Source organism: Perognathus longimembris, chromosome 13, assembly GCF_023159225.1.
Source record: "Perognathus longimembris pacificus isolate PPM17 chromosome 13, ASM2315922v1, whole genome shotgun sequence".
In the NCBI taxonomy this organism is placed as follows: Eukaryota; Metazoa; Chordata; class Mammalia; order Rodentia; family Heteromyidae; genus Perognathus; species Perognathus longimembris.
In genome coordinates, this window is record NC_063173.1 from 59,927,662 (window position 1) to 59,941,041 (window position 13,380).

At 64.6% G+C, this 13,380-nt stretch overlaps 1 protein-coding gene across 1 annotated transcript; it reads left to right on the forward strand.

Annotated features, from left to right (window-relative positions):
• The first annotated feature begins 1,941 nt into the window (after positions 1-1,941).
• On the forward strand, positions 1,942-12,475 carry Tcirg1 (T cell immune regulator 1, ATPase H+ transporting V0 subunit a3). The gene is made up of 20 exons (XM_048359692.1): positions 1,942-2,014; positions 3,768-3,888; positions 4,124-4,202; positions 5,257-5,477; positions 5,562-5,650; positions 5,894-6,020; positions 6,108-6,190; positions 6,567-6,660; positions 6,759-6,971; positions 7,814-7,958; positions 9,632-9,771; positions 9,845-10,002; positions 10,081-10,171; positions 10,637-10,755; positions 10,828-11,041; positions 11,129-11,254; positions 11,389-11,496; positions 11,574-11,691; positions 12,087-12,264; positions 12,344-12,475. Exons 2-20 carry the CDS (start codon positions 3,772-3,774, stop codon positions 12,420-12,422), a joined length of 2,499 nt encoding a protein of 832 aa, XP_048215649.1. The 5' UTR covers positions 1,942-2,014; positions 3,768-3,771; the 3' UTR covers positions 12,423-12,475.
• Positions 12,476-13,380: the final 905 nt, after the last annotated feature.

Here is a 13,380-nt window from a genome sequence, read left to right on the forward strand (position 1 = left end):
TGTGCCCCTGTCGTGCATCCTGCGGTCCAGGGCCGGCCACAGCCTCCCTCCCTCCACACGCCCGCCCCGTGTCTTCTCCAGTGGGGCAGTCCTGAAGGTCACATTGCCCCGCTCTTTCCACTGCCCTGGTGTCTGCGGGCTCCCTGTCACTTACCACTCTTGGTACTGTACCTCCAACTGAGGCACCTCTAGGAACTCAGAAGGGCCAAGGTGACCTGGAGGGTCTGGTTTGCGCTGGGGTGACAGTCACGAGAAGATGACCCAGGCCCTGCTGCCCCTGAGCTGTCCTTGCCACATCCCCTTTTCTCCTCACAGTTATGCGCCGGGCTATTGCTTAGCCACTTGACTTCCTGCTTTAGTTCCTGCAGAAGGGGTGTGAGTTCCCTTGGAGTAATAACCACACATAGCCCTTGAGCCTGGTGCTAAGGCCTGTGGAAGGAGCGCCCCTCCTTAGCAGGAAGAACAGCGGAGGTGAAATGCCCGCTTGGGTCTCAGAGTATATATGCAGTGACCCCAAGACCGGCAGACCCGAGCCCCTGCCCCCACCATTTCTAAAAATGCCTTTCATGACATAGAAGCTTCCCGGGATGCATGTGGGGAAGGGCGGTGGTGCTCTGGGCCACTGAGTCCGGGGAATGCCCCTAGACAGCAAGGCTATGAGCCAGGCCTGCAGCAAAACCGCAATTCCTTCCCAAGGGCCCCTCCTCGATTTCCTGCTGGCACCAGGCCCTGCGTTGATTGGCCCAGTGCTCAAGGATCAGGTCCGGGCTCCCAGAGCCATGAGCACGGGTAAGGTGGAACTGCATTAACGTGGGCTCAGAAGCGTCCTGAGTGCTGCTACTGCTGAGCCCAGTGGCTTCTGGGACAGCGCCTCCTTCCAAGAGTGCAGGCCAGAAGGCCGCAGAGAAACTTAAGCACCTCTAGTTAGCTTTTCCCGGCCTGAGCCCCATCACTCTGTCACAGCACATTTGTATTAATTGTGGGGCAGCCTCCACCCAGCTGGGACTGACAGTTGGTGTTAGCGCTCAGCATGCACGTGTACCCTAACAGAGCTCAATGGCCACGACAGGACTGGCTTCCTGCACCTAGGAAGTATTGGCCAGGTCTGTCCTGCCCTGGCTGTAATACATAAGCACTTGGCCCTCAGCTTTCTGAGGGCACCCACCTTGCCCATGGTTGTTTCCAGGCCTTGCTTTGGAGTTGGGTCTCCCCTTTCTCTGTCCTTTCCCCTCACCCTCTCCAAAGCCCTTGCTTACTGTGTGGGGCTGAGGTGTCTCCAGGGCTGTGGGACCTCTTGGCCCTCTTGGCCGGGTGTTCCAAGTGCAGGTCATGGACAGCACTGGTCCCAGTTTCCAGGCACTGGTATGGGGGTTGACCTTCAGGGAGACAGGTCACCATCACATGCGTGACAGCCAGCCCAGGGTGCTCCTGGGAGAACTTCCCAGGCTGGTGGGGACAGGGCCCTGGGAGGCAGTGGCCTTCCCAATGCCCTGCTGCCGTTGAAACAAAGCCCAAAGAGCGGTGTGTACTCCCATTCCCAACCCTGCAAGGACAGAATACTGGCCTGCGTGGTCAGAGCAGGGAAGTGAGCACTGGGGAGGGGTCCCGGAAGTGGAGGAGAGGGTGGGGTACGGAGGGCCTCCAGACCCAATAGCCTAGGTGCAGTGAGACCCCATCACTCTTGGGGCTGCGAGGCCTCCAGGCAGGAGGAAGAGGGAACTCATCCCCTAAGCGGGACCTAGGCACCGGGGTCCCGCGATTACCCCTGCCTGTCAGATGTCTCTGCCCTCCAGGGCAGGAATGGTTCAGGATCAGAACCGCCACCCTGAAGACAGGCCCTGGTGAGATGGGAGGTGGGCGTGGTCTGCGCGGCGGGGGGGGAAGCACGTAGGGGGCGTGGTCTGCGCGCGAGTGGGCGTGGCGCCCTTTGGCCACGCCCCGGGTTGGCCTTAGCTGCGCGGGCCGCGGCGGGGGAGCAGAGCCGGCCTCGAAGAGCGGACTGCGCGCCCTCGGGGTGAGTGGAGCCCCAGCTCTTGCTGCCACCCGCTTCCCCTGCCCGGGAACGCAGTCCTGACGCCCTTCCCCGCCGTGAAAGTGGACGCAGCTCCCGCGGTCACCCCGCCGGAGGTGGAGGGGGTGCCGTGGATGGGCTGGTACCCCAACGCCTCCGGAGCCCCCCTCCGCCAGGCCTGTGCCCCCAGCCTCTTGCTGGAAGGACGGAACCCATTTTACAGATGAGGAAAGTGAGGCTCGGCATCCAGGAAGCGGCGAGCCCCGGGTCCTTCAGACCCCCGAGCCCACCAGCCTGGAGAGGAGGGGCGGCCCAGCCTCCCGGGCCGGCCGGCCTCCCCTCCCGCCCCGGCCCGCACCCTCCCAGGAGCTGGGAGCCCCGAGAGGCGGGGCCTGGGAAGGGACCGGGAGGGAAGCGCAGCCCAGGGCGGGACTACCGGGACCTGGAGAGGGCCCAGGACTAGGAAGTGTCCCCGTGTCCCGCACACCGGGCCTCGGACCGGCTGCGAGCACTGTGGGGCCGGTCTCCGCTCCGGACTGCCAAGTGTCATGGAGGAGCCCATGTGCCCTGCAACCTGACTGGGGTCCCTTCTGGCTAGGGCAGGGGGCTGAGGGACTGGGGCCAGGGTGGGAGACCAGAACAGGAACTTCCAAACCTGCGCCCTGGTCCTCACCCCTGCCTGGCTGGGCTCCCCCTCGGGTCCCAGCCTCCCCTGCAAGGCTGTCCTGCGAGGAGGTGTGGGTGAAGGAACCTGGGGGGAGGGGCTCTGGCTGTATTTTGTCACCTCATTAGTCAGATCCTGTCTCTATCAGGAATGGCCAGGTCCCCTTCGAGAGGAAATGGAGGCCTCGAGCACGCCACGGACTTGCCCAGGTTCACAGAGTAACATAACACGGGCAGGGCCAGGCCCTGTGGCTACAGCCATGTCCTTGCGTGTTGGGGTGACAGGCCCTACCCCCCCATTCCCAGGCCCTGTCTGTCTGCAGTCTCTGGCTGCCAGGGATTCTGTTATTTCCCCAAGAGGGGGAGGGCTGCAAGTTCCTCTTCAGAGTTAAGCAACCAGGACCCGGAAAGGACTTCGCCAATGAGACGCCCAGGCAGAGCCTGGCCTCAACCACGCCTGTCCCCTGCACCCTAACCTGAGCGTGGAGGGCCACGAGGCCCACAGAGGGCTCCCGGCCCAAGAGGAGTGGGTAGAGAGGTGGCAGGGCCTGCTGGGGTCGCCCTGCCCCGGCCCTGGGGCACAGCCCCTGCCAGCCCCCAGCCTGTCTCCGGGGTAGAGTTTTCACTTTCGTGAGTTTCAACACCTGCCATGAGCAACTGCAGCCCGGAAGCAGGCCTGAGGGGAAGCCCCGGCCTCCATGTCCCCTGCCCACCCCCTCAGGGGCCCAGAGGAGACGGCACCCCACCTCTCAGCCTTTGCCTCCAGAGGAGGCTGGGGGATTCGCTGACCTGTCTGGGTTCTGTCCTGCCATACCAGGCTGGACTGGAGGGTCCAAGAGTTGGGGGGAGGGAAAGCGGGGTGGAAGAGCCGCTGGGCTGACTGGGAACAGAGGCTGTGGATGGCAGGCGGCGGGGCTGGCCAGGGTTGCTCCCCTTGCGAGCACACTGCTTACTCCCTGTGGGCCTCAGCACCCCTTCGCCCCTCCCTGGGCCTCAGTTTCTCCCTCTGGCAGGTGGCGAGGAGCAGCACTTCCCGGGATTCTGTGAGCTGCTCTGTCTCACCCCTGACCAGCCTCTCACCGTGTCCCCTTAGAGCCATGGGCTCCTTGTTCAGGAGTGAGGAGGTGGCCCTGGTCCAGCTGTTCCTGCCCACGGCGGCTGCCTACACCTGTGTGAGCCAGCTGGGCGAGCTGGGCCTCGTGGAGTTCAGAGACGTGAGTGGGGGCCGGGCAGCGCAGGGGGGCTTCACCTGCGGGCGGTGCCGCCGAGGTGCCTGACACCCCATGTCCCGGCAGCAGCGCAGGTGTGGTGGGATCAGCCTGCGTTTCCGTTGGGGTGCTCAGAACCTCTTTGCCAGAGGCAGCGAAGGTGGAAGGAAAGCCAGGCCTGGGCCCCAGGTGGACAGCTCCCCCCCCACCCCGACACTGACCCCATCTTGTGGCCCCGCAGCTCAATGCCTCGGTGAGCGCTTTCCAGAGACGCTTTGTGGTTGACGTCCGGCGCTGCGAGGAGCTGGAGAAGACCTTCAGTGAGTTCCCCCTTCTGAACGCAGCGGAGAAGGGAGTGGTCAGGCCCTGCAGAGCAAGGCGGAGCAGCTGGGGGGGGGGGTGAGGTGTTCTTGGGATGGGGACCTGATTGGGTGGGTGATTGGCCTGGGGCAGGGTTCCCTTGGGCAGAGCTGGGGTGGGTCCTCAGCTGCTCCTTCTGGGGTCCACACGGGACGGACCCTGCCTCAGCACTGCCCTGGCCGGGCTCCTCCGGAGGAGGAGAGCCAGCAGTTGTACTGTGTGGTGTGGGAGCCTGGCTCAGGCACCTTTGTGAGGCGGTGGAGCCCACGTTCTGGGCTGCAGTGCCCTCAGTGGGGCTCAGGCCTTGCGTTCTGGGCTGCAGTGCCCTCAGTGGGGCTCAGGCCTTGCGTTCTGGGCTGCAGTGCCCTCAGTGGGGCTCAGGCCTTGCGTTCTGGGCTGCAGTGCCCTCAGTGGGGCTCAGGCCTTGCGTTCTGGGCTGCAGTGCCCTCAGTGGGGCTCAGGCCTTGCGTTCTGGGCTGCAGTGCCCTCAGTGGGGCTCAGGCCTTGCGTTCTGGGCTGCAGTGCCCTCAGTGGGGCTCAGGCCTTGATCGGCAGGGCACTGCCAACCTGAGACCAAGGGGACAAGAACACAACTCCCTCCTGGAGGTTTGGCTGGGGGAGGGGGGTGCCAGTCCTGGGACTTTACTCAGGTCCTGGGCTCTGTCCTCCTGAGCTTCTTGTTGCTCAAGGCCAGCGCTCTACCACTTTGAGCCACAGCTCCACTTCCAGTTTTCTGGCCGTTCATTGGACATAAGAGTCTCATGGACTTTCCTGCCCGGGCTGGCTTTGAACCATGATCCTCAGATCTCAGCCTCCTGAGTAGCTAGGATGACAGGTGTGAGCCGGACGCCCATCCTTGCGTGGGATTTTTAAGGGACTCCACAGGTGGTCACAGGAGTCTGAAGGACATGCGGGACCCTGCGGATGTCAGCCAGGCCTCGGCTGACAGCGGACGGCTGCCATGGCCCCGTATGACTCCTTGACCCCCCCCCCCTCCTGCCCTCTCCCGCTCAGCCTTCCTTCAGGAGGAAGTGCGCAGGGCCGGACTGGTGCTGCCCCCTGCGGAGGGAAGGCTGCCGGCACCCTCGCCCCCGGACCTGCTGCGCATCCAGGAGGAGACGGAGCGCCTGGCCCAGGAGCTGCGGGACGTGCGGGGCAACCAGCAGGCCCTGCGAGCCCAGCTGCACCAGCTGCAGCTGCACGCCGCCGTGCTGGGCCAAAGCCACAGCCCCGTGGTCAGCTCCAGCCTGGACCGGCGGGGTGGGGACGGCGGGCCGGGCCTCGCTGGGCTGCGCCTCACCGTGTGTGTCACATCGCAGCCGGCAGCGGCTCCCACAGAGGGGCCCTCCTCGGAGAAGACGCCCCTGCTCCCGTCCCCCGGGGGGCCACACCAGGACCTGAGAGTCAAGTGAGTGAGGCCGTGGCGTGGTCCGTGGAGAGGGACCGGCCGGCTCCAGCTCCTACGCCCCTGCCTCCCTCGCCCGTGACCTGCCCTCAGCTTGCCCTCTACCTCCTCCCCGAAGCCCAGAACGTTCTTTAGTCCCAGGCCCCCCCGCCCCGCCTTTGGAGACTTCTTGCAGAGGTCTCCTGGCGCGGCTGGGCAAGGCGGGTGGGTGTTGGGCGCTTCCCCTCCCCCAGCCTCTGGTGGCAGCTTCGTGGCAGGAGCCGTGGAGCCCCACAAGGCCGCCGCCCTGGAGCGCCTGCTCTGGAGGGCCTGCCGGGGGTTCCTCATCGCCAGCTTCCGGGAGACGGAGCAGCAGCTGGAGGACCCCGTGACGGTGAGGGGGGGGGTCGGCCTGGGGCTGCCCTGCAATCCTGGGTGGAGCCGGGACTCTAGGGAAGCCTGAGCCTGACTCCCCCGGCAGGGCGAGCCCGCGGCCTGGATGACCTTCCTCATCTCCTACTGGGGCGAGCAGATCGGCCAGAAGATCCGCAAGATCACAGACTGGTGAGCCACGCACGCACGCCCCGCCGCCGGGCTGCAGCAGAGGCTCAGGGCCCTCCCTCCGTGCGTGCGTGTGCGTGCGTGTGCACGCGTGTGCGTGCATCGGTGTACCAGTCCTGGGGCTTGAGGACGTAGCCATGCCACAGCCCCGCTTCTGGCCTTGCTTGTGGTTAACTGGAGATGAGCCTCGTGGCCTCTGCTGCCTGGGCCGGCTCTGAGTCCAGTCCTCAGCTCTCAGCCTCCTGAGGGGCTGGGGTTCCAGGCGCCCAGAGGACTGTGGCTTCTTGCTGGCCCGTACGCCCCGGCCTCTGCTGTCCACTCCCCCAGGAGCGCCCTGGCCCAGCTCGGCCAGTGAGCTCTCCCCCCCCCATCCCCGCAGCTTCCACTGCCGCGTCTTCCCGTTTCTGGAGCAGGAGCAGGCCCGGCGTGGTGCTCTACAGCAGCTGCAGCAGCAGAGCCAGGAGCTGCAGGAGGTGGGCGCCCACTGGTGGGAGGGCCCCCGCCCCCCCCCGCCCGCCCTCAGCCCCTCCCACCCCGCCACCAGCCCCGCTGAGCCCCCGCTCTCTCCCAGGTCCTGGGGGAGACCGAGCGGTTCTTGAGCCAGGTGCTGGGCCGGGTGCAGCGGCTGCTGCCCCCCTGGCAGGTGCAGATCCACAAGATGAAGGCCGTGTACCTGATGCTGAACCAGTGCAGCGTGAGCACCACGCACAAGTGCCTCATCGCCGAGGTGTGGTGCGCCACGCGCGACCTGCCTGCCCTGCAGCAGGCCCTGCGGGACAGCTCGGTGAGGGCATCACGCTCGCGCAGACCCGCAACGGCCTCGGCTTCCCTGTGCCCACCCTTGCCCTGGGGTCGGCACCGCATCTCCCCCAAGGAGTCCTCGGGTGGCTCCCGCCCCCCGGCCCTCCCTCCTTACTTCCCAGAGCCCCTCCGGGCTTCGCAAGGCAACCAGTGAGAAACCGAGGTCAAGCAGGGCGCCTGCGGCTCACACCTGTAACCCCAGCTACTCAGGACCTGGGAGCTGAGGAGCGGGATTGGAAGCCAGCCCAGTCAGCAAAGTCCACGAGACCCCACCTCAATTGTCCAGCAAAAAGCCAGACACGGAGCTGTGGCGCAAAGCTAAAGGACAGTGTCCAGGCTCTGAGCTCAAGCCCCAATACAGGCACAGAGAAAGGAAGGGAGGGAGGAAGGGAGGGAGGGAGCCAACAAGCTAGGCTAGATCCAGGCTCTCCGAGGCACTAGCCGTCTGACCTGCATGTCGAGGACCCCCAGGCTGCCCCTCAGAGGGTGTGGTGGCTCTTCCTGGGGTGAGAGGGAGGGGGGTTGTAGCGCACCCCACTGGGCAAGCGCTCAGGACGGGGCTAGGCTCCTTCTCCCAGGCCCCGATGGCTTGACGTATTTGTCTGAAGCAATGTCTGCTTCAGGTAAAATCTGGCCTGTCTTACTGTCTTTGAGTTTCTTAGGAAAAGTCCTGGCCCAGTCGCCCCCTCCACTTCCCACTCCCCCCCTTCCCACCCCAAGAGCCCCTGTGGCGAGTGCTCCCCGCTCAGCCATGCCTGGCTGGGGGCCCCGGGTCCCTTGACGGCTCAACAGCCGCCTCTGTCTGTCTGTCTGCCTGGTGCTCAGAGCGAGGAGGGAGTGAGTGCCGTAGCCCACCGCATCCCCTGCCGGGAGCTGCCCCCCACCCTCATCCGCACCAACCGCTTCACGGCCAGCTTCCAGGGCATCGTGGACGCCTACGGCGTGGGCCGCTACCAGGAGGTCAACCCTGGTAAGAGCCGCAGCGAGTCCCGCAGGCCGGCCCTGTGACAGGCTTCGCAGCCCGTGGCTACGAGCCTGGGTGGGGCTGTCCCCAACTCCTGGGGTCGGGGGTGGACTTCCTGTCACATGTTGGCTGGGCCTGGAGGGCTCCCCATTGAGCCCCACTCATTAAGCCACAGTGGAGCCGGCCGGAGCTGGTGCAGCCCAGGTGGTAAGTTTGCTCATTTCTGGGCCTCGGTTTCCTCATCTGGACGATGGGAGCAAGGACCTCGGGGAGATGTTGAGAAGGTGGACGAGCATTAGGCTCCGCCAGCCTTCCACCCTGGCCTGTTAAGCTACAAATTATTACTCTTTTTAAGAAGTTGGGGTTCATGAGGAGCCCATCATACAGGGTTAGCGTCCCCTCAGGTCTCATCTGAACTGCACAGCCTCCAGAGAGACCGCTCCGAGATTAGACCCCCGCCTAGCCCGAGGCCGCACCGTTCAGCCCCCAGCAGGGCATGCGTGCCGGGGTCCCGTCAGCCACAGCAGCACTCGCTCCCATTTAACCGGGAGGAAAGGCCGGCCGCCCGGGGCCTGGTGTCCCAGCCACTCAAGAGGCTGAGAGCTGAGGGTCGTGGTTGGAAGCCAGCCCACGCTGGAGAGTCCACGAGGTTCTCATGCCCATTTTACCAGCATAAAGCTCGGAGTGACTAGCTGTGGCTCAAGTGCAGCATCTAGACGGAAAAGGCTCAGGGCAGTGGCCAGGCCCTGCGTGAGTGCGTGCTAGGACCACCTCTGTGCTTTTACTTAACACTCTTGCTTTTTTTGTTTCTTTGGCCGGTTCTGGGGCTTGAACTCAGGGCCTGAGCACTGTCCCTGGCTTCTTTTTGCTCAAGGCTAGCACTCTACCACTTGAGCCACAGCGCCACTTCCGTTTTTTGTTTTTTTTCTGTGTAATGTGGTGCTGAGGAATCAAACCCAAGGCTTCATGCATGCTAGGCAAGCACTCTACCACTAAGCCACATTCCCAGCCCCCACCCTTCCTTTCTTTTTGAGGGGGCTGTACTGGGATTCAAACTCAGAGCCGCACACTTGCTAGGCAGACACTGCCACCAGAGCCCTCTGAGTTTTTGTTTTTGAACAAGGTCTCACTTTTGGCCTGGCCTGGCCCACTGTCTCCCTCTTTGCTTTTCTCATGTAGCTGCAATGACGTACGCACCCTGTACCCATCTTTTTATTGTGTGAGATGGGGGACAGTGTCTCATGAATGTTTCGCTTGCATCCAACTGCGGTCTGCCTGCATCAGCCTTTTGAATAGCTGGGATTACAGGGAGCGATCGCAGCCCGGTGCTACAGCCTATGCTGCCTCTTGTCCTAGTTTTCTCAGAAGGCTGAGGCAGGAGCCTCACTTCCAGGAGTTCAAGACCAGTCTGGGCAACATAGCAAGACCCTCACCTCCTCCATCTCAAAACAGAGCCAAACAAAACCCTAGCTAGAGGTACTAACTGCCAAGAGCCTCACTTAGCGCAGCGCGCTGAAGTGGCGTCCGTGTCATCTTCACGTCACAGCTGGGACAGCAGGAGGCTGAGTGTCACACAGCTCCCGGGGGCAGGCTCTGGGGTGCCGGCAAGCGGCCCCCAGCCTAGTGTTCTCTGGGGTCCTCAGTGGGGCCCTGGCTGACCGCCTTCCCTATGTCGGCAGCGCCCTACACCATCATCACGTTCCCCTTCCTCTTCGCCGTGATGTTTGGCGATGTCGGCCACGGTCTGCTCATGTTCCTCTTCGCCCTGGCCATGGTGCTCGCCGAGGACCGGCCAGCCATGAAGGCCTCGCAGAATGAGGTGGGGGCCCCGGCGGCTGGGCAGGGATGGGCCAGCGGGGCCCCGGAAGCCCCTCACCGCCCTGCCCCCCCAGATCTGGCAGACCTTCTTTGGGGGCCGCTACCTGCTGCTGCTCATGGGCCTGTTCTCCATCTACACCGGCTTCATCTACAATGAGTGCTTCAGCCGGGCCACCACCATCTTCCCCTCGGGCTGGAGCGTGGCCGCCATGGCCAACCAGTCAGGCTGGAGGTGAGGCCGGCAGCTCCCCGACCCTGCCCCGCGCCCCCGGCCCGCCACACAGCCCTGACCACTGTCCTCTTGCTGCAGTGACCAGTTCCTGTCCCAGAACCCGCTACTCACTTTGAACCCCAATGTCACCGGCGTCTTCCTGGGGCCCTACCCTTTTGGCATCGACCCAGTGAGTCCAGCGGCCTGGTCCACGCCCGTGGGTGGTCGAGGCGGGTGGGAGGTCCAGCCAGGCCTCTGGGGCCCCATCTGTTTACACCTGTGGGCCCGGCTCTGCGCCTAGGCTCGGGACACAGCGCACGCTCCACTGGGCCTGTCGCTGTTGCCTAAGTGAGCCAGGGCGTGTGGGGACAGCAGCCCGGCCTGTGCTGGTGTGGCCCCCATTAGCATGATCTCATCATGCAGCTGAGGAAACTGAGGCCCAGGCCCCGTGCCCGGTCATACAGCTGGGCAGAGCCCAGGCTTAAGTCCCTGACTTACACTGTCAACTGACGACGCCCCTGTGCTGGTTCTCACGGTGACAGGGCGCTGGGGTGGGCGCTCCCCACAGGGCCAGCAGGGCACGGGGAGGGCGGAGGGCCTCCCGGCAGTGGAGACGGGGACCCCCTGGGTGCTCACCCCCTCCTGCCATTCCCAGATCTGGAGCCTGGCTGCCAACCACCTGAGCTTCCTCAACTCCTTCAAGATGAAGATGTCTGTCATCCTGGGGGTCACCCACATGGCCTTTGGGGTGTTCCTCGGAATCTTCAACCATGTGTGAGCGGCGGGCTGTCAGGAGGGGGAGAGGCCGAGCGGCAGGAGGCGCCGTGACCCTCGCGCTCCCCGCAGGCACTTCGGCCAGGCTCACCGGCTGCTGCTGGAGACGCTGCCCGAGCTGCTCTTCCTGCTGGGCCTCTTCGGCTACCTCGTCTTCCTGGTCGTCTACAAGTGGCTGCGGGTGACGGCTGCGGAGGCCGCCTCGGCGCCCAGCATTCTCATCCACTTCATCAACATGTTCCTCTTCTCGCGCAGCCCCACCAACCGGCCGCTCTTCGCGGGGCAGGTGGGCCGGGGGCGGGCGAGGGGGGCGGGAGGCCCGTGAGGACGGGGGGAGCAGTGACCCGGGCCTGGCCCGCTCTCTCGCCCACAGGAAGTGGTGCAGCACGTGCTGGTGGTGTTGGCTTTGGCCGCGGTGCCCGTCCTGCTCCTGGGCACCCCCCTGCACCTGCTACGCCAGCGTCGCCGCCCTTCTCGGAGGAAGTCCGCGGGGCAACAGGTAGAGGTGGGCAGCCCATGGAGGACCGGGGCGGGGGGGCTGGTTATGTGGCCCCTCCTCACTTCCCTGTGGGCTCCTGGAGCTGGGGGGAGGGGGGCTGTGACCCCTGCCCTCCACCCTCCCTCCGCTTGCAGGGTGAGGACGGGGCGGGGCTTCTGGACTCTCCTGAGGCCTCTACCTCTGAGAACGGCTGGGGCTCTGATGAGGAGAAGGCGGGGTGCCCGGGGGAAGAAGAGACCGAGGTGAGTGCAGCGCCTTCCTCAGGGGGCACTCGGGCTGGCCTGGCTGCTGGCCCTCACTGCCCCCTACTTGTCCCCAGTTCGTCCCCTCTGAGGTCTTCATGCACCAGGCCATCCACACCATTGAGTTCTGCCTGGGCTGCATCTCCAACACCGCCTCCTACCTGCGCCTCTGGGCTCTGAGTCTGGCCCATGCGCGTGAGTGACCTCCCAGTGGGGTGGGCGGGTGGCCTGGGCACACCCTCTCTCCTTGGACCTCAGTATCCACATGTGTAAACAGGGGTGTCCAAAAGAGGTGCCTTAAGCTGGGCATTGGCTCACACCTGGAATCCTAGCTACTCAGGAGGCTGAAATCGGATTTCAGTTGGAGGTCAGCCGGGGCAGGAATATGAGACTCATGTCCAGTTGTGTAGAACTGCAGCTTTGCGTGAGAAAAGCTCAGTGACACTGCCCAGGGCCCCAGTTCATGCCCCCGTACCGGCAGCAGAAAGCAAGAGGTCATGCCTTGTCAGCCCCATAGGCAAGGAGGATTCGGGCTCGCAGGGCCAGCCTGGCCCTCGGCCCCGCTCCAGTGCCCGCTCCTCGGCCCCCAGAGCTGTCGGAGGTCCTGTGGGCCATGGTGATGCGCGTGGGCCTGGGCATGGGCGCGCAGGTGGGCGTGGCGGCGGCGGCGCTGGTCCCCGTCTTCGCCGCCTTTGCGGTGCTCACAGTGGCCATCCTGCTGGTGATGGAGGGGCTGTCCGCCTTCCTGCACGCGCTGCGCCTGCACTGGTGAGTCCCTTCCCTGTGGCTGGCCAGGGGCTGGGGGTGAGGGTGTCTCCGAACCAGCCCTCCCTTTCCTTCCCCCCAGGGTGGAGTTCCAGAACAAGTTCTACGCGGGCACTGGCTATAAGCTGAGCCCCTTTTCTTTCTCTGTGGAGGATGAGTAGCGGCGTCTCAGCCCCTACCGCCCAGGGGCACAAGGAATAAAGAGCTGGCGGCCGCAGCACTGCGTTTTCATTCTCTTTGGGCCTCCAGAGCTGGGACCGCAGCCAGGAGGGGCAGAGCCCTGGCCCTGCCAGCCCCTACTCTTTGTGGCTGAGGCTAGCATGGGGTGTTGAGGTACTGGCCTCGGACCTGGGCACCGACCCATGGCCTGTCTGCTTTGACCCAGACTCGGGGTCTGGATGTTTGCAGGAATGTTCTAGCTGGAAGTGAGCAAGCAGGTTCCGGCCTGGAGGCGTGTGAACTGGCTGAGAGTCAGCTGTTTGGCCAGTGCACCATGCCTGGCGCAAGTCCCCAGGGCTCTCAAGTGTCACAACCAGGGCCCAGCATGCTCGGGCTGTGCCCCCCACTTCCCACTGGGTTTTGGGGGTCAAGTCAGCAGGCACCATGTGGTTCTTGCAGCTGGAGGCTCCAGAATGAAGGCAGGGTTGAGGCTGGAGTTGCGGGGGTCCCAGTCCACTAGCGTGGCCCTGTGGCGGGCCAGCTGCAGGGAAAGGCGTATCCTTCAGCTCTGGACTCCCAGAGAAGCCTGGAATGAGGAGCCCCAAGGCAGCTTCGCATGGCTGGCACTTGACTCACGCGCGGCTGGGAACCGAGGCTGCAGCCGGGTGCCAGCTAAACCCGAACCTAAACGCCCCCCCTCTGCTATCACAGAACTGAGCCGACTTGAGGGGGACTGGACAACAGAGGCGCAGAGCACAGCAGGGGCCCTGGGGACATATCCCTGCCCTTGCTTTCACCCCCAGGCCTCTGGGCACAGTTGCCATGGGAACCGCATGCAGTGGCACTGGTCTGCCCAGGTCTGTTGTGGCCAGACTGGCTCCAATCCCCATTCCAGGAACGCGGCGGTGGGCAGGGAGGGTGAGGGGCCGGCATGGGGCGGGCTGGCCTGCGTCTCCATTC